At 38.0% G+C, this 23129-nt stretch overlaps 2 protein-coding genes across 3 annotated transcripts in view; one reads left to right on the forward strand and one right to left on the reverse strand.

Annotated features, from left to right (window-relative positions):
• The first annotated feature begins 126 nt into the window (after window positions 1–126).
• Window positions 127–646, forward strand: LOC114354650 (cytochrome c oxidase assembly protein COX19). Its single transcript, XM_028307138.1, has one exon. The coding sequence runs from the start codon at window positions 290–292 to the stop codon at window positions 557–559; it is 270 nt and encodes an 89-aa protein (XP_028162939.1). The 5' UTR covers window positions 127–289; the 3' UTR covers window positions 560–646.
• A 2443-nt stretch (window positions 647–3089) lies between these two features.
• The window catches only part of LOC114354648 (Matrix metalloproteinase 2), a 39827-nt gene continuing 19787 nt past the window's right edge, over window positions 3090–23129 (reverse strand). The window contains exons 3-10 of one of the 2 annotated variants that reach the window (XM_028307135.1): window positions 12302–12451; window positions 7819–7964; window positions 6183–6341; window positions 5438–6099; window positions 5211–5352; window positions 4967–5126; window positions 4731–4834; window positions 3090–4576 (exon numbers count right to left, since the gene is read on the reverse strand). In XM_028307135.1, the coding sequence (XP_028162936.1) occupies window positions 4311–4576; window positions 4731–4834; window positions 4967–5126; window positions 5211–5352; window positions 5438–6099; window positions 6183–6341; window positions 7819–7964; window positions 12302–12451 (1789 nt within the window). In that variant the 3' untranslated portion in view covers window positions 3090–4310. The remainder of the gene's footprint in view (window positions 4577–4730; window positions 4835–4966; window positions 5127–5210; window positions 5353–5437; window positions 6100–6182; window positions 6342–7818; window positions 7965–12301; window positions 12452–23129) is intronic. The other variant, XM_028307136.1, reaches the window with a different exon arrangement.

Raw genomic sequence — 23129 nt, forward strand, 5'->3', positions numbered from 1 at the left:
TATGGTCAACTTGTTGAATTATTTAATAATTTGTTTTATTAATTAAAGCTTATTAATAGTATAATTAAAGATTTCTCATGCATATTAAAAAAAACAAACGTCATCTGTCAACAATGTCATATTATCGTCAGCTGATCTGTCAACACAGTTTATTTTCTTCTTCGACGAGTTTTTATTTACAAAATAATTTAATTTACAATAACCAGAATTGATATTTGGTTAGGAGTAAACACCGTAAATATCTGTTCTTAATTTAAAGTAGATCCTGACTATACTTAGTGTAATAAAGATGTCGACAGCAATGACTTTTGGCCAGAAGCAGTTCATTCCAACGCCGCCTGAGAAAGGCAGCTTCCCTTTGGATCACGAAGGAGTGTGTAAGAAGACTATGACCAAATACATGAAGTGCTTATTCACCAATAATAGCAACAATTCTTTGTGTCGAGATGAAGCTAAGGATTATCTAGCTTGCAGAATGGAACATAACCTGATGGCTAAAGAAGATCTTTCAAAATTAGGATTCAAGAGTGATACGCAAATGGATGAAACACAGAAATAATATACTTAATATATATTTGTATAGTTAGGATTAGTTAAGATTTATTGTGTTATTTTGTATGTTATTATAACAGTTGTTACAAATTCAGTTACCTAGTTTTATTCATAGTCTTCAAACCCAAAAATATTACATTAAACTGAAAATGGCGAGTATTGGTAATTTAAAGTAGTAAAAAGAACTGTGTACCTATCATCTGAATTTCCATACTTTGCTCAAGAAAATCGAAAAAGCACAAAAATAAATTAGAGGTAGAAAAATGTTACTTCTCAGTAATACTTAGTATTGGTATAGGTTGATAGATTTTGAGGCAAATGGCAACTTGAAAACAAAGGTACACATACCTTTTTTGAACTAGTGCATGTAGAGTAGTAGTAAAGTCGTAACCAGTTTCTATGGGCTGGGGGGAGGGGCTAGCCTTACCCAGTTTCTGGCCTGGGGGGGTATGTAATACCCAGCTTCTGGCCGAGGGGGAGTCATACCCAGCTTATGTCTAGGCTAAGATTAAATAGATTTCCAGGAGGGAGCAGCTGTCCTTTCCTGCAGCAGCTGGCCCGCCCATGGGAACGGCGAATAGATAGGTAGGTACGTAGGTTTAACTCAGAAAAACTAAATAACAGGTAGGTATTGCGTGTACCTACATCGAAATGATCTGCATACAATGATATTATATAAAAACAAAAGTCTGTAATATCATTGTCTGCATAGCAATGTCTTGTAGCCTAGGCAGAGTGTATCTGCCTCAGCTATACCTTAAGAAGATATGACTCTAACAACACTTATGAACACTTTATTTGAATAAATCGCCAAATATACCACCGCGGAGACCCCAATCGCGTCTCTGCGTTCCATTGAATCGTATGAGCGTATGGATTTTTAGCGTTATTTTTCACAATTTCTATTTTTTAAAATTACCTATCGATAGCTTACTTTATTCTGATGAATAAATGTCATTACAAGTTTTTCTCTCAAACTGATAGTTTGGCTAGAAAAAAATATTATCTATCCACGCAGTACGCCGGCAGCGTTCGGATCGGATATAGTGACGTCATCGTCCCCGCGCCGGGCGGTCAGTGAACTTTTTTAGTAATTTGGCCATAACTTCGTCAATTTTTGTCGTAGAACAAAAATTTTTGGACTGTGTATTAAGGATTTCTTAGCCCTATAAATCTGCATTCACAGCTAAAAATCGAAATGATCCTCATTGGTAGGTACTTACTCCTCAAAAGTAGGGGGAATAAAACATTTTAACTTGGTTCAATTGAGTAAAGATGGTTCATAAGAAAGTGTAAGAAAAAAATATTGCGAAGTAGTTTATTAAAGAAAATGTTGGGATGTATATTATACTTTTAATGATCGTTCCTTACTTAATCACTTAAAAAAATTATCTCTATGTTATAGTCAAACCTCGAAGTTCCGATCAGCGAACTCGATCTCAAAATTGGTTCCGACTTCTACACCCCACCACCCACCACCGATGGATAAAGCGGTTTTGCCGTAGCAGAAATAGAAACGATGAACTGACTCGATTTTAAAGTGCTGAGTTCCGACCACCGATAAGTAACAAGGACTAGGTACCTATTAACTAATTTAATTGTTACTTTTTTATAGTAGGAGTACATATTTAATTACAAATCAATTAGTTAGGTGCGAGTATTTCATAAGGTACCTAAACTTAATGCTATAAAGCATTTTGTGCCAGTTTATCCCTGTACTTGAATTAAGATAACTGTGCCTCGGCTCGGCTATGCAAATATGATTCATGTATGTATCTATACGCACAGGGTACCTATAGATACGTGGGTACTTGGGTAGGCAGGCATACTTACTATATTATGTTGTGGAAATGAAAATAGCAAAAAATGTTTATAAAAAAGTTGTTTATTTATTTTCATAATAAAACATATTAACGTCAAATGTTTATTTGAATCTATGAATAAGTATTTATCGAGTAATTATTTAGAATATTACAAAATTTTGTTTTTATTTTTATTGCCAGCGAAGTATGGCATTTTTATAAAAGTAAATATCACAGTTTATATTAAATTATTTGTGACCGAAGAATTGTAAAAAGCTAGGTAATGTAGGCTAACTTATACTAATGAGCGACTCGAAAGGTATAATATAAAGAACAAAAGAATTTAAGTCATCTCTTCTTACATTGAATAATAATGTACTTATAGCTAGTTTATTATGTGTTTATTTCTTTTGATAAGTTTTTATAATTTACATCATTAATAAAAAAAATGAAATGCTGCCCAACATTTACAACGAGCCGCATTTTTTAAATTTATTTTTAGAGTCTAATACCCTATAAGTGGTTCCCAAAGTTGTCTGGGATACGACTCATCTAATACAAGTTCCCAAACTCGGGACCCACCTATAGGAAATTTCGCCCGCTGCCCAGCGGTTGTATCGGTAGGGTGATGTGTCGTTCTACAGGCAGGGCCCACTCAATGTTCGCTCGCGATCCACCACTGGGTCGCGACCCATAGTTTGGGAAACCCTACCCTATACTATAATCATGGTAGTCGCTCCCGTATGTTTTAATATAAAAATCTTGTAATTATAAGGGAAGATAGTATTAGGAAACTTATGTAGGTTCAATGGTGTCGGTTATCAATAACACTTTACCTACAGATACTTTGACACACAACAGTAACATACAAAAATACGCGAAGACAATTTATTCTGTACAATGACTAACTATATTAAGCACCATATTCATTCTACTATAATAGTATTCATTTTTTCCATCCGTCCAAGAATCCATTTACTGGCAGTGCAAAAAATTCAGCTTTCTCTTTACCTCATTACCTACTCGGTCATACGTGTATTATAAGGCCATTTATATACTTAATACAATTATATTGATATAACTATATTATACCTTATGGTAATGAGCTATGTGAAGTGAGAGTATACATGATTCTTATTGACTAAGACAAAAACAGGAATTCATAGGCGAGACGTAGCATGAGCACTATATGAACATCATCGTCATTGCACTTATTAATCATGACTTATATTTAAGTATTTAATTATATTTTACAAATTACCGAATGTGTACCTCTTTTAACCAGCATTAAAAGATAAATCTAATTAAGAACAAGTATAGTATCATTACGTAGAGAATATTGTTATTTATTATAGCTATATTTTTTTTATTGAATATTCATTACTATAGTGATAAAATATCAATTTTCTGTTAAGGCATTCTTGTGTCTAGATAGATCTATTTTACGAAAATACATCCTTAAGTGGTACTCGGCTAACAAGTATTGTTATAATATGTATTTCCATTTATATTTTACGAAATCGGATCTTTATTTCAATAATGCATAAAATCTATATTAATTCTTTTTAAATACTGACATCGAGAGACAATACAAACTGTACAGAAGCTAATTGGATGGTGTTATATACCTTACATGTCATTAACAAACCAAGCACACGATCATATTGAGATCAAAATGTACATACATTTTAAAGAAATAATAATAGCATCATTATAATAATTATACTAACATGTATTAAACATTACTATATAAAATGTAGGCATACAATTAATACTAAAACAGGCAGTGCATAGTTTGCGCAAAAATTTACTAAGCCTAAAACATATTTCAGACATATTTCGATATGTACTTGTTGATTTTGAATATTATGCATTATCTGGGACTATCTAATAAAGTAATAAATATATTAAAGTGGCACACATATTTTTTATAAATAGGCAGTCGTTTTTATGTATTTAGCTTCGTAAGTAGTTCGCGAGTACTAGGATTAGAGAAGAGAGGAGAGGTATGAGGAGGTGTTGTTGGTTCGCGTGGGCGGCGCTGGGCGATCGCAGCGTGGAGCCGGGGGCGGGCAGGGCGCGGAAAGGCGAGCGGCGGCCGGCGCGCTCGGCCGGGCAGCCCATCCAGAAGGTGGCCGACGGCAACTGCCGCTCGTGCTCCACTCGCATCTGCAGGTCGTTGAACTTCCAGAAACCTTTGCCTTTGAAGAAGTACGTTTTACCTGTTCACAAGAGCGCACTGTTGATTATCTGCTACAAAGCTAAAGAATATCAAGTCCTCATTTTTCTACCTATTAAGTCAATTTAAAGAGAACTTTTAAAAGAATCCTCATTAAAAGTTCAATGTTGAAAAGAATATTAATTGGATTTTCTTACCATCTTTCCATTGGAAAACACTATCAATGTTATAGCCAACGCCTTTCCACATAGACATGTCCCGAGGGTAGTCGAGCTCCACTCGTCCGTCATCTTCATCAAATCTGAAAGAACGTAAAATAAAGTTAGATGACAAGAATGCAGAAGTAATTTATTTTCAAGACAAATATTCTGCTCTCGGAAAATGCTCGGATATTGAATAAGGAATGGATGAATTTTCCAGACAGATCACTTACTTCCAATACATGGTGCCACTATAAAAGTATGTTTTGTCGTTATGACCCCAAACCATTGCAGCATCTAACTTTTCTAAACTTGGAGGTAAGCCAAGCTGAGTTAACGGTCTTGGATATCCAGGTACCAAGTATTGTGAATCAAATAAGTACAATTCTTTACCTGAAAGAAAATAATTATCACATTAAGCTTGGAGGAAAAACTAGCTTTAAAGTTTAAAGTACTGTTTACTAAACAAACACTTACCAACGAAGAAAGCTATCTTTTTGTCAGGTCGTTCATAGACTGCATCAACATGAGTCAAGTTTCGTGGAAGTCCTGACCACATTCTGGATATTTCTATGGGATATTGCGGGTATCTGCCTTGCGAGCCTATCCTCCAATGATACTATAAAATAAAGACCGTCATTTAGTTTGTAAAATTACACCAGATATTATAAACATGGCTAAATATGGATAGAAATACAACTTACTCTATTCTTGAATATGAACAGTTCACCACGAATGAGAGCCACAGCGTCATAGCTCGTGTCACAAGTGTCCGGTTTATCAGAAGGAGGAGTGGGTCGAGGAGTTGTTCTTTCAGGATAGTACGGCTTGCTCTTTGGAGTATCACGGTTCGGGTTATTGGGGGGGTTCGGTCTTGGATAGTTGGGGTACTCTGGACGCGCTGTAGGATAACGAGGACGGTAAGTAATAGGCTGTGTGGTTGTCTCCGGAGTAGGGCGCGGGTAGTGGTGGTTAGTCCTTCTTGGGTGCTCATCACTCGTGTTATGATGACGACGATCTGGATAGTATGTAGGATAGTTGGGCCTTTCTGGGTAGATTGGCCTTTCAGGATAAGTGGGCTTCTCAGGATAGACTGGTTTTATTTTTTCTGGATATATTGGCCGTTCTGGATATGGTCGTTCTGGGTAGATGGGCCGTTCAGGGTATGTTGGATATTTCGCTGGGTTTCGTGGATACGGCGTATAATCTGGTCTATGATTTTGGTGATGGCGATTATGGTGGTGTATGTACGGTCTTCTCGTCGTCGTAGTTGTCGTTGTTGTGGTCGTGGTGGTAGGTGGGGGCGGAGTCTCTATGGGCCGATACTTCGTCGGTATCTTTGCCCATGTTTGTTTTACTTTTGGACCTGAAATAATTTTACATAATTAAATAAAGAATTACGATTTTTTTCAGTACTTCAATATATTTCTACAATCCTGCTGGACTTACCATACATCTGTTGGATGCCATTGCGATCGTCTTGAGGTAACACAAAGTTAGGTTGTATGCCTTGGTACCAGGGGAACATAAGAGCACCCCTCTCGGAGCTGTGACTGAGACCTAGTGAGTGTCCAAACTCGTGAGCAGCGACAGCAAACAGCGATGTTCCTGAAATACAAGCGAAATCAAATCATTCCTATAAATTCGGTTTGTAGTTTCGGACGATATTTATTCATTAGATTTATTTAAAACGTTTGTCGTGGCTATTCTATGCGGGCAACAGTCGCCAGCGGCTATTTATCTCATATTTACGTGCGGTTCGAGTCAAATAAAGGTAGATATTTACACATGGCTAGCCGAATACAATCCGAAGCGGCATTGTAAGCGCCCGTTGCCCGTGTAAATTATCCTGGGCACGGCAACGCAGCGGACCTGTCCGTGCGTTGTGGTGCGGCTACTATCGCCTGCAACCACTTGCGACGTGTTTACTCTGTACGTCCACCGACATACAAGCGCGATGCTCCGATACCATGAAATTGTATTTGCGAATTCTAGTCATACCAAAACTAATTTCATGATCTTTACTCTATTCTAGATGTGTGCTCTGTAAAGTTACTGATGAGCAACCATAGACATTTGACGAGCTTATGTTACGATCTCTATCAGTAGAAGTAACTGGGGCCAGTGTGACGTGCTCTTTGAGGCCCGTAATTGACTTTCTTATCTGACAGTTTTATGATTTAAGCCTGCAAATGTACCTAACCAAATAAGAAAAAAACCATAAAGTTCTTTTCGTCTTAAAATAAAGGGAATTCGAGCCGAGTTTCACTCTTAAACCACTATAATACATTACTGACGCATTATCAAAACAACAGAGTGTCACTCTGAAAGCTTTAATTAACGCCGCGCCTAGAATTCATTAAATCATGCATGTGTTTGCAGTAAATACAGTTAATGTGACGCAATTTAAACGCGAAGTGAAGCGTACAACAACTACAGAGGCGGTAGGCTCCACCGGTGCCCGCCATTTGCATGTCAAAACATCGCTGACCGCGACACGCTCATTTCCGAACGTTGGCGAACTTTTCGCGCCGAAATAACGGTTCCTATACAATTTGGAGGTGAAACCTGGGAAATGTTGCACGTAGGTATTGTAAAGTTTAAAGTGTTTACGGAGTTGAGCAAATTCTAAACATACGTGGAGATTAAGGTAACTAACTATACATATATTAATAAGCTCCGCGAAACATATTTAGTGGTTATTAGCTCTCATCAAAGTATAATAATGTTTGAAGTACTTATCCATAAAATATGTAACGAAAATGTACATCAATTTCTGAGTAAATTAGATATGAATAAAAAGTCTTGAATATTGCTCGTAGACAGAATTCGTAGCGTCGTAGCAAGATCGCGATCGTCTACGAAAGGTAGAACGTAGCATTGTAGCAAGAGCATATTGTATACATATTTTTATTTATCATTTAAAGTTGTATGTATTTATTGTATTAAGTAATTTAGACGTTCAGTCTCAATATTTGGCTCTATTTTTTGCTCTCGCTCCGAGATCTCTCTGCCAGCGAGAGAAGCCAAAGTCTCTCCATGCAATCCCTTGGTTCTAAAAACAAAAAAATGGTTGAATAATCACCTGTTTCCTCATCATCCTTCGGCTGCAGCAGCCACAGCTCATCATCGTCGAAGTGCGCGTCGCCGCCGCGGCCCGAGCCCGGGAAGAACGCGTGCGCAAGGATCGTGCCGCGCCCGTCGAACGGGTACGCGTCGTCATGGTAACCCCTGGAACAGACAAATAATTACAGGTTTCCGAAGCGAAAAATAGTAGTTGTCATATGTAAATTGTAATAGGAACTAATTTTTAACAAAATTAAATTGCTGTTGCTTGTACATGGCCTCCTATTTATGAGCTATCAAAACGCGGCTCTCCCGTAGATGTTGTATGGAACACTTAGTTTTTAGATAACTCATTTTCTGTTAGTTGAAAACTATTATGTGTTCCTTTCTAGGAGTTCTGTCGTAGAATAATTGATTTGTGGTATTACTTAATTGTTATAAAGTTATATAAGTTCATAATAATATTGTATTTGGTAGACGTTCATGGAAGACGAACTTTTATGTGTTAGGAAATAACTTTTATCAACAATTTATATGCATGGTGTTTTTTTGCAATTTCAAATTTGTTTTTAATATTTCAGAATGTTTCCTTTGTTCATATTTATGAACACCCTCCCCTCTGTAAATATTGTACACATTAGAAGTTATATGTGTGTGAAATATTTGCAGTAAAAGTATATTTTTCATATTTATGCAACCCTTTGTTGTTTGTTGGTTCAATTCGTAAGCACGTAATCGAAACACTCACTCACGGTATGTTTCGAACAGAAATACGATCAAAACTTTTACGTTCCAACTCAAAAACACATTATTACCTACTAAAGTTAGTTACCGCGATCAAGCTTTTACAGTTGATGAGAACAGTCGTACTAAAGTAATATATTCATCTCGCAACAAACAACAGTTGATAGAGTGGATGGAGTCTGCGGAGCAATCAAACTTGCGTCCCTGGGGTGGGCAGCTCGGCCACTACCCACCTAATCATTTTTCGCGCCGCAAAACAACGGAAGACTCCCCATGCATATTTCACGCAGTATTAGCTGACCGTTGTGTTATTGAGTTTCCACGTTCTCTCAACTTGCGCCATTAGCGGCAGGCAAATAACGTGCTCGCGTCGATGCATGTCTGCAATGTGTTTTGCCTGGCCAGACTTAGCATATTCCGATTGCGGTTTCCATGGATCAGGTAAACTCATATCGAAATGTTGAGTTCAGAGTTACTTGCTCTTCTGATGTGAACCTATGTTTTTCAGATAGGTCATTGCACTCGAAACCAAAGATGAATATCAATGAGCTTTATAAATAAAGAAAGGTACCGGTTACCACAGCTTTTTTCTCAATATTTATACCTACTTAGAAGTACGATACCAATCTCACAACAAAATTATTTAAACTGTCTGAAAGCAATAAAGTCAACAATAACAGCACAAGTTATACCTTCAAGTTTGGCTTCAATGAAATCTTTGCTCCTTGTTTTCCTTTTGTGGGTTCTCCTAATTGACAAATCAATGCCCAAGTGCTGAAATACTTTAAGTACTTATTTATTATTTAAAGCTGTATTTGTCTACTTATGTTTGCAGTGAATGTTTATTGGACTTATAAATTAATGTTAGCAGTAAAACAGCACACATAATCTCTTGTTATTTCGTGCTTTGCTGGATTAACTACATATAACATCTCTACCATGAGCTTAATAGTAGTTGTCGACTATAGCACTAATATTATATTGGTAGTTTCTTGTGTTCTTCAGCGTTCTATAGCGAGTAATTGCAGTTATATCACTGGCGGGTTGGAGAAGGCAGTTAAGTTGCACGTATCCTTTATTACTCTGGTAATATTACAGTTTATGAGAGTAATAAATCTGGTAACGCATACTAGAGCTGCGCGCAATCATTCCTCTGGTCATAGCGAATAAGGTGATGAGGAGCCGGCTTTAACTTAATAAAACAACTACATTGTAGGCGGATATTAAGATCAGACTTTGTTTAGATAAATTACGCTGCTATAATAGCTAGGGTGTTTTGAGATTAACTGATATGAACAATTAAAGGAAGGAATATTGGCGAAAATCTTTACACGATTGCTAAATTCATCGATTGTTGCTTATGTACCTACTGCAAAGAAAAATAGGAAGAGGATTTTAGCCCAATGGGCTTAAAAACTCTTCTTTAACTTAGTAATATTTGTTATCTTTACTTATTTTAACAAGTTAGTTAAAAGTTATCAACGGTGAAAACCCCATGATCAATGTGAAAAACTGCGCGGAAATTAATGATAGATAGCACAAACTTTACTATCACATGATTGATCCTCTGTCACTGGCAACTTATAAAACTGTGCTCTTGGTGAGCAACTTGTAAGACGACGCGGCCAGCTTTCTTGAAAAAAGAAAATTTTATGCAGACCGCCGTGAAGTTGGCTGCAAGTTTGGCGTTTGCAGTCCGCCACAATATGGCGGCCGCAATATGTCTGCACTTGGGTTTTTGTCGCCACTGGTTTCTCATATCGTCGCCTGTACGGTGATCTAATAAGCGAAACTTCGCCCTTCGCTCATTCGATATGCTGCTCCTGTCGGCAGCTCGCGTCATTTGTTACGTAACTGTCTCGAAACTATTGTGTCTGAAAATAACGGCTTTTCGAAAAGTACGTTTCGTGGTAGAGTTTTTGGCTCTACTTCTAAATCAAAGCACGAAAAGCAATAGGTACTACCTACATTTTTTTAATCCAGTGTCCAGTGACTCTACAGTTGGCTTTAAAATACTGGCTTGAAATGTTCAGTTACGAAGTAGGTAGGTATACCTTTATTTTGTAGCTCTAACGACATCAGTTCAAATGAGATTTGTAGACATCCCTAACATAATTTTTCTAAATTGACATTTTAAACATGAAATTGTATGGAGAGGGCTTCGCTCAACGAATGAGTCCCGCGTGCGGTGAATACTGAGCGGGGGAGCGCTCATAGTACATTAGCGCGACTTAATTTGCCTTCTAATTTGAATTTAGAACTAAACTTGTACAGGTGCAATTATTTTAAACTTATTAAGATTACTTTAATGGCTTCATGTTGAAGAAATTAATCATAACATTTTCCTACACTTTGATACTTACGCCTACCTAAACAGAAGCCGTATCTTGAAAAGAAATATATTAAATTATTTAATTCGCGATTCACGTTTCGAAACATTCCATGGAGTATTCCAGTGAGTTTTCCAGGTAATTTTGGCGTATAAAACGTATTGGCTAGACAAAAGTAAATTGTAGTTGTATTTCCTATCAGATAAATGGCAAAGTGGATTTTGCCAGGCACGTCTCCGGAATGAGAGTGAAGTGAGCGACCCTCGCTGAATTTGAACTGTTCGATACAGTTGTTCTAGGATTAAATACAAATTGTATTGCTACTGACGGATATAGTGATGTATCAAAATCAAGCATGAGTGGATGCAAAAATTACATGAAAACGCTTTATATGAAATTAAAGTTACAAGTCGATAATTAACAAGGTTTTTTCAAATTTTTTTTGAAAATTAATAATGCGATTATGTACTTCTTAATACTTATTTAATATTTAGATATTAAATCCTAAACATCAAAATCTAAAAATGTTAATGTAGCAGGTAGTCCCATTTTCTCCAGAAAAGTGCTCTTCGTTATAATCCTTATCAAAACAATATTTAAACAAGACCACTAGAAAAAAGCCTAAATAAAATTAGTTAAACTACGCGAAGTCTAACTACTATGAACGTTGATGTTTAATGTATTTCAGTTCATAAATATAAACGAATAAAGAAGTGTTGTCTGAATTTCAACACGGATTTTTCATCGTCCGACCTCCATTCCGATGCGGCGCAGCGCACGAGAACCCCAAATCCCCTTAAAATGGATACGACGTTTCTCCAAATCCTTACTTGATTATTATTTATTATCAACGCAATAAATCAACCAACGAAACTAGGACTTCGTTTCTTGGGACTACACAAACATTGTTGTTTGCTTGACTATTTTCACTAGATTCGTTTGTATTTCATTACTTGCAAAGTAGGTATATAAAGTTGATGGTAGGGTGTAATAGGATTTATAATTTATGAATGTAAGTAATAATATGAATTGTAAGAAATACTATATTTTTTTATTAAAAAATGTACGATTTTGGTGCTTTGTTTTTGCCGAAAGGACAAGTAATTAATTTCAGCATCAATTATTCTTATTATCATTTCAGCGTTTAGATGTTCACTGTTTTTGCAGTCATCACATCATCTTGATGTCGATTGTTGCCATAACAAAAGACGCATGCTTGTTGGTTATCAAAGTTTGCTTTAGTGACAAGAGTTTTAAGGCCTTACTATTGCCATACACTAGGTCGCTCTTTTAGTTGTATAGCAGGTACGTATATACTGTATGTAACACCTTTTTGGTAGCATGCATCTAGTCCGCAACAAATTCCTTTCATTAGCCTTACAGCAAGAGTATGATGTCACGTACAATCATCGATACTTATTTACTCACTTAGCAAAGGACACGACGATGTCCGCCTCATCGGAGTTGACCTCGGTGAAGGTGAGCCGTGACGCCTGCTGCCACACGTCGAGTGCGCGCGCCAGCACGCTCCTCGTGCCGTGCAGATCCAGCTGCGACGGCACCCTGGTCGATGACATGCTGTGGACAAATACAATACGTTAACGTAATGGTATAAAGAGTGCTTTAGCTTGGCTCTACTTTTTAAAACGAACTCTTTGGTTCTATTTTTTCGGGCACGCCAGCCAGGATAAGAGATGAATAGAAATAGCGCACGAGAACTATTGAAGAAAACTATAGAAGCATATTCCAATATGCTTAATATCTAGAGAAATATTGAGTAGCAAATTAGAACTTCAAGTAAGTGTGTTAGAATACAAAAGCACCCGAACACTCATTATGTAAAAGCACTAAAGTAACTAAGTAAAGAACTGCTTAGTTGAGAAATATCTAATTTCAGCACAGTCCATAATTGTAATAAGGGTGAGTTCTGTTTGTAAACCCCGCGGCTTATTTCGCAGCCCATTACGTATATGTGTTCACAAAGTTTCTTGTCTAAATTACAAATTATCTGTTTTTAGGTCCGCTCCACGCCGCACGGTGAGCTACGGGCAAGTCATTAAAAACAAATGTTTATTGACAAAGTATCAGGTTACATAATTAAATCCGGCCAAAACATCAAGTGGTGAGTTTGTGGAACAGATTAAACAGATTTGTTGGCTCCGCTGGCGAACTTGGAAAGTTATAATTGCTGTCCTTGCGCCCGTTTTGATATTGATATTGTTGTTTTTATTTATTTATAATTGCAGAAACTATGCGATATTATATTGATTTCGATTCTAGACAGCACTTATAACAATTGATAAAGATATAGATTTGTACATTAAGTCGGTACTTATCTCCGAATTCTCCAATCCAATCGATTTATCTACGAATAGGACCTACAAGCGATTGCCCTACAAGTTTTAAAACCGAAGATAATTCTTGCATCTCTTAATTTTATTTTTGAAGCTTTTTATTCAGCCAGGATGTTCTCCTAAAAGTGTAAATATTTAATAACATGTGGACTTAGGCGGCTCAGCCTTCGTGCGTAACTACGCTCAGGTAGCTCACGTGACCAACTCGTGTTTCAGTTTGCGCCCTGTGGTCGGCTGTGCCGAGTAATGGAATAATCGCATTGTGGACAATTTGAGTGACTCGGTCCTATTTAACGCTCGCTGCATTCATTACGTGGGATTTATGCGTTGTCATGTACAGAGAGCGACGTCATTAGCCCCGCACGCAGTTTTAATTAGACAACTATTTAGTTCAAGCCGGTTACGTCACTAAGCCAGATTACCGCAGGGATAATAAAATCTCCCCGAATTTATAACAAAGCCGCGACACAATAGGTGTGTCAACAAGCATACCGCTCTGCCAACGATGCGGTCGCAATTTGTTCATATTTGTGCAATACGTTATAGGCTGTAAAATGTTGTTTCCGCGGGTAATTAAAACTAACCAACGTGGGTAAAGCCCACCGCTGCTGTTGTTAATAATTATTTTAAATTATTAGAGGTCGCAGGGGAAATATGAATAGATAACAAATACGTTAATTTCGAGCGGCATATTCATTTCGAAATTGCCTGGCTGCATGCACGTCTCTAGATAGGGCATGAGCACTAAAATGATATGTGCAAAATAATTTATCGAGTCTTTTTAATGGGCCGAGCCCTAGGACAGTCGGTCGGCGGATGGAAACCGCTTGAAATTTATTATTGCCATATTAACATGGCCCGCCGTCCGCACGCACTACATCAGCCAACTAGTTAATTGCAAGCCTTGGATGAAATTCGCAACCGCATTTCAAAGTTAATGTTGTTGCGTCTGCTCAAAATAATGAGTGTGGTTGAATAGCTGGGTAGGTACAAATAGTGTGTAGTGGCAGTGTTTCTTTCTGTAATTATTAAGTTGGACATGCTGGCAGCGCGCGGAGTGCGGTGGAATGGCGTCCGTTAGCCGGGCCATGTCCATCAAGTGCAGGCACCAGTGCGGGCACTTCCACGCAGTGAACATAGATTGTCTGGTAATCATGTTCATGCGGACTCCCAGCAAGTCTCCTCAGATGCAAGTAGATGTATACATGTCATTTGTTTGTAGCGAACGGCAAACTTACTCAAGGAGAATTTGTTGCAGTACAACTAAGGTTTTTGAGGAAGGTCTCAATGCTACACGTTGCAAAAAAACTGTTTTCTGCCTCTGGTCTTTGAATAAAAACCAATTAATGCGAGTTTGAAATGAATTTGATGGAGTTTTTTACAGTCTTCACCACTGAAGTTTTATGGACGAAACCAAAGAAATGCCGGCGGCAATTATTTTTAACGAATTTGACATGGAATTTCGTTGTAACTTTGCGTAAATTGGGACACGTGACTCAAAGAATAAGTTTGTAGTGGTTTTAGAGGACTTCGGGGCACGTTGTTCGGTTAAGGAGTTGGGCAAACAGAGCCGGTTGGACTTGGGACGAGTGTGGGAGCCGTGGCCACGTGAGGCCGGAGTGCGGAGGGCCGAGGCCTGGTCACGTGGCCACGTGGCCCTCGGACGACAAAGCCCGGCGGGGCGCGCCTAACGACGGCCGCGATGAGCGCGTCGCTAACAATTCCAGCTGCTATCCGCCCAATACAATACACCTATACACCTGCTTCACAAAACCTTATTTCGACATGGAAAACTCAGCAAAGGTTTTCAGCGGACAATCCGAAAGAAATCTCAGATTCATTGTCAGTGTATGCTATAGAAACACCCGAGATTTCATGAATAACTTCACACGCTACGAGTACTTTCCATTGTTGTATTTATTGCTTATTGCTCATAAAAATTGTCATGATCGATGGGAGTATCGGTCCCCATTAAATTGTGTCTGTATAATTTAGCGCGGGCGTGGGGAGGGCGACGACTATGTTTATGGCACTAAATAATAAAATAAAACATGCAATATCATGACGACATGCCGACGTCTTTACGACGAAATGGACATAATCTCGTTACGATGTCGTAACAAACAGATTTGTAAGCACGGACTTTATGGTCTGTGTCCAACGAGCTCAAATTTAATTTTCTGAAATAATCATTTAGCGAGCCATTAAAATTATTCATCCGTGCGATGTCTTATGGGACGACTTTACCCTAGTAAAACATTAAGTTTCACTGAGTTTTACACTGCAATTCGTGTTTTGCAATAAAACGAGACACTTAAATTAATATTTTGTAAAAGTAATTTTCCAGAAGTGTTTTTATTATTTTGACATCCCTACTTAGTTTTATCATTGAATGAATACACAAGCGCTTGATGTTAGTTGGTTGGATATCTACTGCAAGGAAGTTTAATTTTTATATTGACGAATTAAAATACAATATTTTAGGCACATAAAGTATTTGTGTCACGCTTTACACAGTACCTACACGTCTCTATCACACTACAAGTAATCAAAATCTCCCAAAACAATATCTTCCTCCATCCATCTCAAAAATATATCTCCGAATAACATTTTCTTCCGCTGAACTTGGGAATTAACATAAAAATAATAAAACGTCAGCAGGATGCGGTCCCCGGAGGCGTGACAGCCGGCCGCTGCCTGTCACAGCGATTGTCACACGCGTCGACACATGGACCGTTATCAGGCTGACTTGTGAAAACCAACCGATATTTTAATAACATTGCGGTAGCCAACTTTAACGAGATTGTCAATAAGTTAACCGAAAAACGAGTCTCTATCTAAAATGTTCATACCACCATAAAATGTAAACGGTTCCAGCAATTGTCATAATTGTTCAGACCACTGCAATAATGCACTCCTTTGAAATACAACCCCCCGTCTCGGCGCGTCTCTCAGGCTCTCACGCCGTACATTGCAGATAAGCGACGTGGCAATAGGCATTGATGCTCACTGGGGATTTCAATAGCAGTCTACCTCCTCGATTCTTTGATCTATAAAAGGATTAAAGCGCCTTTTCTGTGAGGAAATTTCAATTCGAATAGGTGCGTCTTTATTTTGATTTCTCTACGAGAATGCTATCGTGTTTATGGGTGACCCAGTAAGGGTTTATACCTACTGATCCAATCGTATCGTGCGAGGAATTTATTGAGCAATCATTAGTGCAGTGTAGCGGCCGAGAACGTTACGTCGGGGTCGACGTCGTATCCTAATTGACCTTTATCGGTGCGCTCCTTTAATAATGGCTCCTTTGAATGTCGGCTGACGGCGAGCGACGGCCGTGCCATTGTGGAGTGAGCATTGACGCTCCTCGGGGATTTAAGAGGATTCCTAGACAACGGTTCGCTGTCTGCCTAGCTATTACGAGCAGTTTGACGCTGTCTAAGATGTTTGCGAATCTCATAACGTCTATGTAACGCTCCAACGTGGCAGTGAATCGTATCTGATGTTCGTTATCGCAGAGTCTATCAGAAGTCGCGTTTAGATTGGGTTTTCATGCTTGCCGGTCCACATAAGAGAAATTAGCGAATCTGGCCGGTGGAGCGCCGGGGGCAGAATTAAGTCGAGAGTAACGTTGTTATGACGATAATGGCATATTACCGTTCGCTACGTGCGGCCATTTTCCGCGCTACAAAATTGAAACGATTTTTTATTGACGCGATTGCATCGGCTATCAGAATATTTCGCAACGCTGATATTAATTGTCATATGTTAAAGTTAATTATCAAATGTGAGATATCCTTGCCGCTATCCAAATGTGTTAGTATGCCAATGAGTATTCATAAATACCGAACTTTATAAATGCTAGTTGTTAATTTAACGACAGCCTTCCGCGTTAAAGTTATTTTTACGACCATGTGTGATTGCTTTAATAGGGTTGGCGTTTAATGAGAAATGATAACTTAAACCTAGTTGAAGATACAAGTACTTAGAAGTTTTATATGAGTTGGTTAAACTGAAAGAGATATAATTGGAAACTCGAGACGGTTCCGATGGCAGGACTTGGTTGTACTGAGTGCAGTTACGCCGTTAATTTTAGCCATAAAAGTAGAGTTTTTGCGCGGATAATCGACTAATTAAGGTTGCAGCTGAGAAGCGGGCTCTTAGAGAAAGATGTCTGCGCTACAACGTGGAGAAAAGAACTTTTACAATAAAGTTATGTTTGTTGTGCTTATCACCAATAAAATTTGCTTTGAGAATATTAGAGAAATAAGGCCATGAAAGTTGCTACGGGAAAATCTGTAAATAAATATATTTAAAGGTGATTTTCTTATCATACAAATAATATTTATGGATACTGTAGGTCATAAAGTATCTTTACGGCTCATCTTTGTAAATCGGTGTCTGTAAATCAGCCAGGTGTAGTAAGTGTGCCAGCACTTCCCTTAATCCTTCTTCCTTATCGCTCAAAATATAAACATGCTTAAAACTTTCAGCTATAAACCCAGGTCATTAGGTGCAACATTTTGAAGGTAGAGCCAATGATTTCCCTATCTACCCACGATAAGTGCGGGCTTAAGGCGCCGATAGACGGCGCTGCATCCCGATGAGATTAGCTGCCTGGCTGATGCAACCTAATATGCTAATAATTTATGCCCATTCAATTTCCAAGCACATTCTGCCAGATATTAACGCGCCCGTGATTGCCAACATGTGGGCGGGAATCTGTAATAACCTAATCTATAGCTACGTAACATAAAGCTCTAAAGCCTGCCCTAAACATTTATAATAAGTACAATAATTAGTATTTTTCCATATAAAATATTACTGGAACTGTGCTTCCGTGTAAAAAAAGTGTAATGACGCGTATTTAAAAATTTAATATCGTGAATTTAACTTTGAAGATATTTTTCAGCGTGAACTGAAAAGATGTATTCTGCATCGAAAATATCTATATCCCATAACTCCATTGGCTGAGTCAACAGGCAATGTGCGGCGTCTCAGCAGTGCTCGAAGCACGGAGCTAAGTGTCCCAAGTTATTTTTACCGCACCCTTCCCGTGGTGCGCTAAAAGCATTTGTCTTGAATTTTTAAAGTGCCAATTGAAGTTTCCAGCAAAAGGATGTAAGTACGGGTTAAAGTTCAGTGTTTCTGAGATGTTAAGAGTGGATTGACTCACGGTAATTCAATTTAGCTTCTATTGCAAAAACAAGTATTTTGTGAAGCAACTTGTCGCAATTATGAGACTGTAAACAAAACAAATATCAAGTATTCAAAACGACGTCGCGGCGGTCTATAGCGGAAATGACGAGGCGATTAGTAGCAGGTCTCGCGCCCTGGGAGAGATATATCCGGCGGAACCGAGTGAAATTACTTCCCGGGTTCTCGATGCACCGCAACAATGTCCACGCAAACTGCACAATTCGATTTAAGAACGAGCGAAAAGTCCGGGTCTGGCTCGAGACTTGAGAGTTTCGAGTCGCTCGGTTCATTAGAATCGAAATTCCCACGGTTCATTAGGATTCTCCTGAATTCTCGGCGTTCATTAGAAATACTCGGGCGGCAGTGGACCCCGGACGTAAATAAGTGATTAACGCAGTTGGGATTGTTTTCAGACGCTCGCCGCTGCAGCGCCTCGCCGGGCTCAGTTGATACATTTAAAATGAGCCTCCGCCGGCCGTCAACTCCGCCCGCTAATCTTTTATGAGATTAACTACAACGATTCTTCAAATTATCACTTAGGGTTGACAATTCCGAGTCCTTGTGTGAGATGATAGCGGGGCAAAAATGAAAAGAAATTGGAGTAGGTACGTCTTTACTACTTTTTCCTTTGTTTTGTGAATAACATTAAATTTATTGCGACTATCAGGTAAAACGTTGGTTTTAAATCGTATTAAAGGAATGTAAGAGGTGCTTAATTACATTTCCACCCGTCTAAAGGGATATGTTGAATTACGAGCCGCCCTGTATATCTGTTAACGCCTCAAAGATTCACATAATCCCAGCTTAAAAATTACATAGTTCCCCTTTTGAAACTTTTTCTTTAATATTGCATGGATAAGGAATATTTATATAAAAGCTGCGACCCGGAGTTGGTAGAAGGTAATGGGTACTTTTAAGCTGAATTTTATTACTTTTACTGTGAAAGAAGGTAAACGTAATACAAGGTATTAATCTGGATCGGCTCGTGGAGCGCTTTCCTGTAATAAAATCGTTTCGGATATATTTTTGTGTTATTAATATTACATGTACATTAAAAAGACCTAATTGATTTATTTAATAACTTTCTTACCTATTTCATAATATTGCCAGTTTAACTAATGATTGTTATCTTTTTTGATTGCAAAATCTGTCAAAGCATCAAACTTATTAAAAAGATCAAAGCCTGTTCAATGAAGATATTAAAATTATTTTTATTCATCAAATATTATGTTTAAGACTTTGATATTTAATTCATTACTTTTAGTGAACATGAACGGCCGCAGGTTGGCCGTAGTAAAGACAATCTGGCCAGGTGGGGATTCTTGGATGGCTTGAACATGGAGTGCAGGTGCGGTTTTGTTCCCCAGTCGATGAGGCACCTGATGTCATGCCCTGAGTGCCCAAGCAACTGCACTCAGGAGGATTTGATGAGTGCTACTGACAACGCCACTCTTGTGGCGGAGTTTTGGGCTGACACTGTGTAGGTTTGTTGTCGACACGAAAAAAAAAAAAAGAAGAAGAAGTGAACATGAATATAACGTGATATTGGCTGGTAATCTAATATCAGAAGTTACAAACAAAATGAAGCGGGAATCAACGGTGGGCGCGTATCGAAGGGCGGACTTTGTAAGGGCGCTTACCCCTCTATTTCAAACCGTTTCCGGCACTAAGCTGTTCCGGAAATAAAGTATTTATGTCGTGCCAAGTAGTTTTATCGGAAGTAGGTATTTGTGAGGAGCCGACTCTATCAATATGTGATTTAAATAAAAGGCAAGTTTTTCTGCACGTATTTTTTTAAGAATTCCTCGAAATTGATAATTTAATTTAGTACTTTACTTTGGTTCGTGTTCACTATAGTATGAGTTTTAGATGTGTCTACGTTTGAATATGTTTGTCAAAAAAGTATCAGTTTGTTTGTTTGTATCCGATCTGGTATCCACAGTTACTACATAAGTTTAGAATTGACTTATTCTAAACTTATGTAGTAACTGTCTTAGGTGGCGCAGTGTAAAATGTCCAAGGACATTTATTTATTTAGTCATTGTAGTCGGATTTATTTTTCATTAAATTACAATACCTACTTTCTTACTACATTACTGAGAAATAAGACATAATATTCACTTAACTTGAACTGGTTACTTAATGCCCACCCCCATAAGTTTGTGTTGATGATTCTGATAATTTTATCTCAAAATCTTCGTTAGTTATCGGTGCTTGCTTAGAAGTTAGGCGGGTTAGGGTCTAAATGGCCCCACGTCCGGACAAACATCGCGGAAATTCGCAACTCAAACAAGTTTAAGCAAATTTATAACTTTCGGACTGGAAGCAGGCTGTTGCCTTGTTGTGTTGTGTGCTCACCTCGCCGGCGTCATTAATACACATCGGATAATTATTTTCCAAACATAACATTGAGATACTTTGTCTTTAGCGATCTGAAGTTAATACTGATTACTAATTAATGCAATATAATGTTCCATTTTTAATTAATTTGCCAATAATTAAAAGAAGCTCCTATCCTTTGCCTAACTTTGGCTTTGGTGCTCAAATGTTAATAGTGACGAATGGAACTTAAAACTCAATGTTTAATTCATTCTCAATTAATTAATAAAAACTCCTATTCTTAAAAGATTTAGAAATGCATATTTACTCGTACCTAACCTTTAAAATGCAATGAGAATACGCAGGTTAACGGTCAAACGTCTCTTCAAATGTAAAACTATTATAACACTCAAAGTTTTCCACTTTGCCCGTCCGATATTAAAATATTCTTGATACGAATGTTTGAACACGAAGAGCAATTCAAACAGCAATGCTGTAATTCAAGAGTGCGCGGGAAGTCCACTAATGATAAAGCTCGGAGGGGAAATGATATGAAAATAGTTTCCTTGTAGGCGATGTACGGACGATGCATATCAGACTATAAATTTTGATTGCAAAATAGCTCCTATTACTTACTACATAAGATCTTACAGTGTTTAGCTTCAGGTGCTGTCGTCTGAACTATCGGGAGTAGAAGTGGCGGCGTGTGGGCAACGCACGCGGGAGTGCTCGGGCATTGCCCTTCTATCGAGAAATAAATAAAATAAAATGCTATCTGCATTTACCATTTTCATTAGCATCAAAGAATTCAATCTTTGATAAGAAGAGCCAAGTACTCGTATTTAGCATTGTTTTTTTTGTCATTACTCATCGTTTGACATCATATTATAAAGAAAGTAACAGGTTATTTGATAAGTTTCTGAGATACAATGATATTAGTCGATTCATGAAAAACACTTTGGAGCTTTCCTTGCTCTGAAAATCTTTTTTTAAAAATAAATTCCAAAAACTGTAATGGTTACAAGTTTAGAAGAAAACTTAAAAGCTAAGTTTTTTCTAATAAAATTGGTAAGTAGATTAATTTAATTCGCTAGCTGGATATATTTTCAAAAAGAAACAATGAAACGTTTTGTAAAGTACAAAAGGAGCGGAGTTGTTACTATCAGTATATCCGATAATCCCGTTTTATAATTTTCCAGATCGGTCTAAGCTCGAATGACATGACGTAAAGGAGTATTATCTCAAATAGAGCGGAGGGTGCAAGGCCCTCGCGAGGTGCTTGGCCGCGCTAGCACTCTTTGTCTCCTCTGCCCCACCAGTCGAAGGTTCTTGCACTGAATTATGTTAGTAAGGCGAATGGGGTGACGCGAGGTTCCTGCTCCACTCTAAACCCTTTGTTGGGCGTTGATCTCGATCTTGCGCAAAAGACAGCGTTGCATCGTTTTATGGGCGGAAATTGAGATCTGTACAGGAGCTTCAATTCTATGTAATTTATACTACGAATAAATATTAGGTAGTTCATAAAATTAAAAATTATTATTCTAAGAATATTATGGAGACACGCGATTCTTGGAAAAAACTAAAGTTCCTTGAACTGATTTGTTGATAAACACATTTTTCAAGGCAATATCGTAATCGACAGAAAAAAATACCTTGAAATCTTATCAATTTATTATCCTATATTTTTTTAATAATGATTCAATTTGATCAAATTCATGATAGAAATCATTAATATCTTTTAAAAATTTACACTTTTTTCCCATCACTCCAAGCGTAGTAGCTACCTACTACGAGAATGCTACGAAAATCTCGTAGATAGTTTCATTAGCACCTGTACCTCTAGTACGAAAAACTTTCGAGTTCGTTTCGTTTGCGTATTCAAAGTGTCATCGAAAAATTTTGTATGAAAAATTAAACAGCGCCCCCTATATTATAGCCGCCCTAGGGGGCGCTGTTTAATTTTTCATACAAAATTTTTCGATGACACTTTGAATACGCAAACGAAACGAACTCGAAAGTTTTTCGTACTAGAGGTACTGAATGCATGTCTCCTAATTATGTTATCAAAGTGTGTAGAGTTCGTATGCAGTTGCATAACGCTATTCGGGAGCCGTTGACCGCAAGGTGAGTGAACACACCGGGTTCAGACGGGTCGCGAAGGTCGAGGGCCTGCATACGAGAGTTACATAAAAGTTCACATGCACCATTTTCTGGAATTTGGTATACTACATCAAAATTTTTTGACGAATATTGCATGCAGCAAAAATAAATTGCTGCTTTTGTGCAAGTTACGTATTTTTATGGGGAGGTTAGTCATATGTATTGAGGGATGGTAGAATTTGTATTTCATTCCCTTTAGCGCTTGCCATTCCTTTAAGTTAATT

The sequence above is a fragment of the Ostrinia furnacalis genome, unplaced genomic scaffold (assembly GCF_004193835.3).
Source record: "Ostrinia furnacalis isolate ACB-3 unplaced genomic scaffold, ASM419383v2 OfSCF2102, whole genome shotgun sequence".
Taxonomy (NCBI): Eukaryota; Metazoa; Arthropoda; class Insecta; order Lepidoptera; family Crambidae; genus Ostrinia; species Ostrinia furnacalis.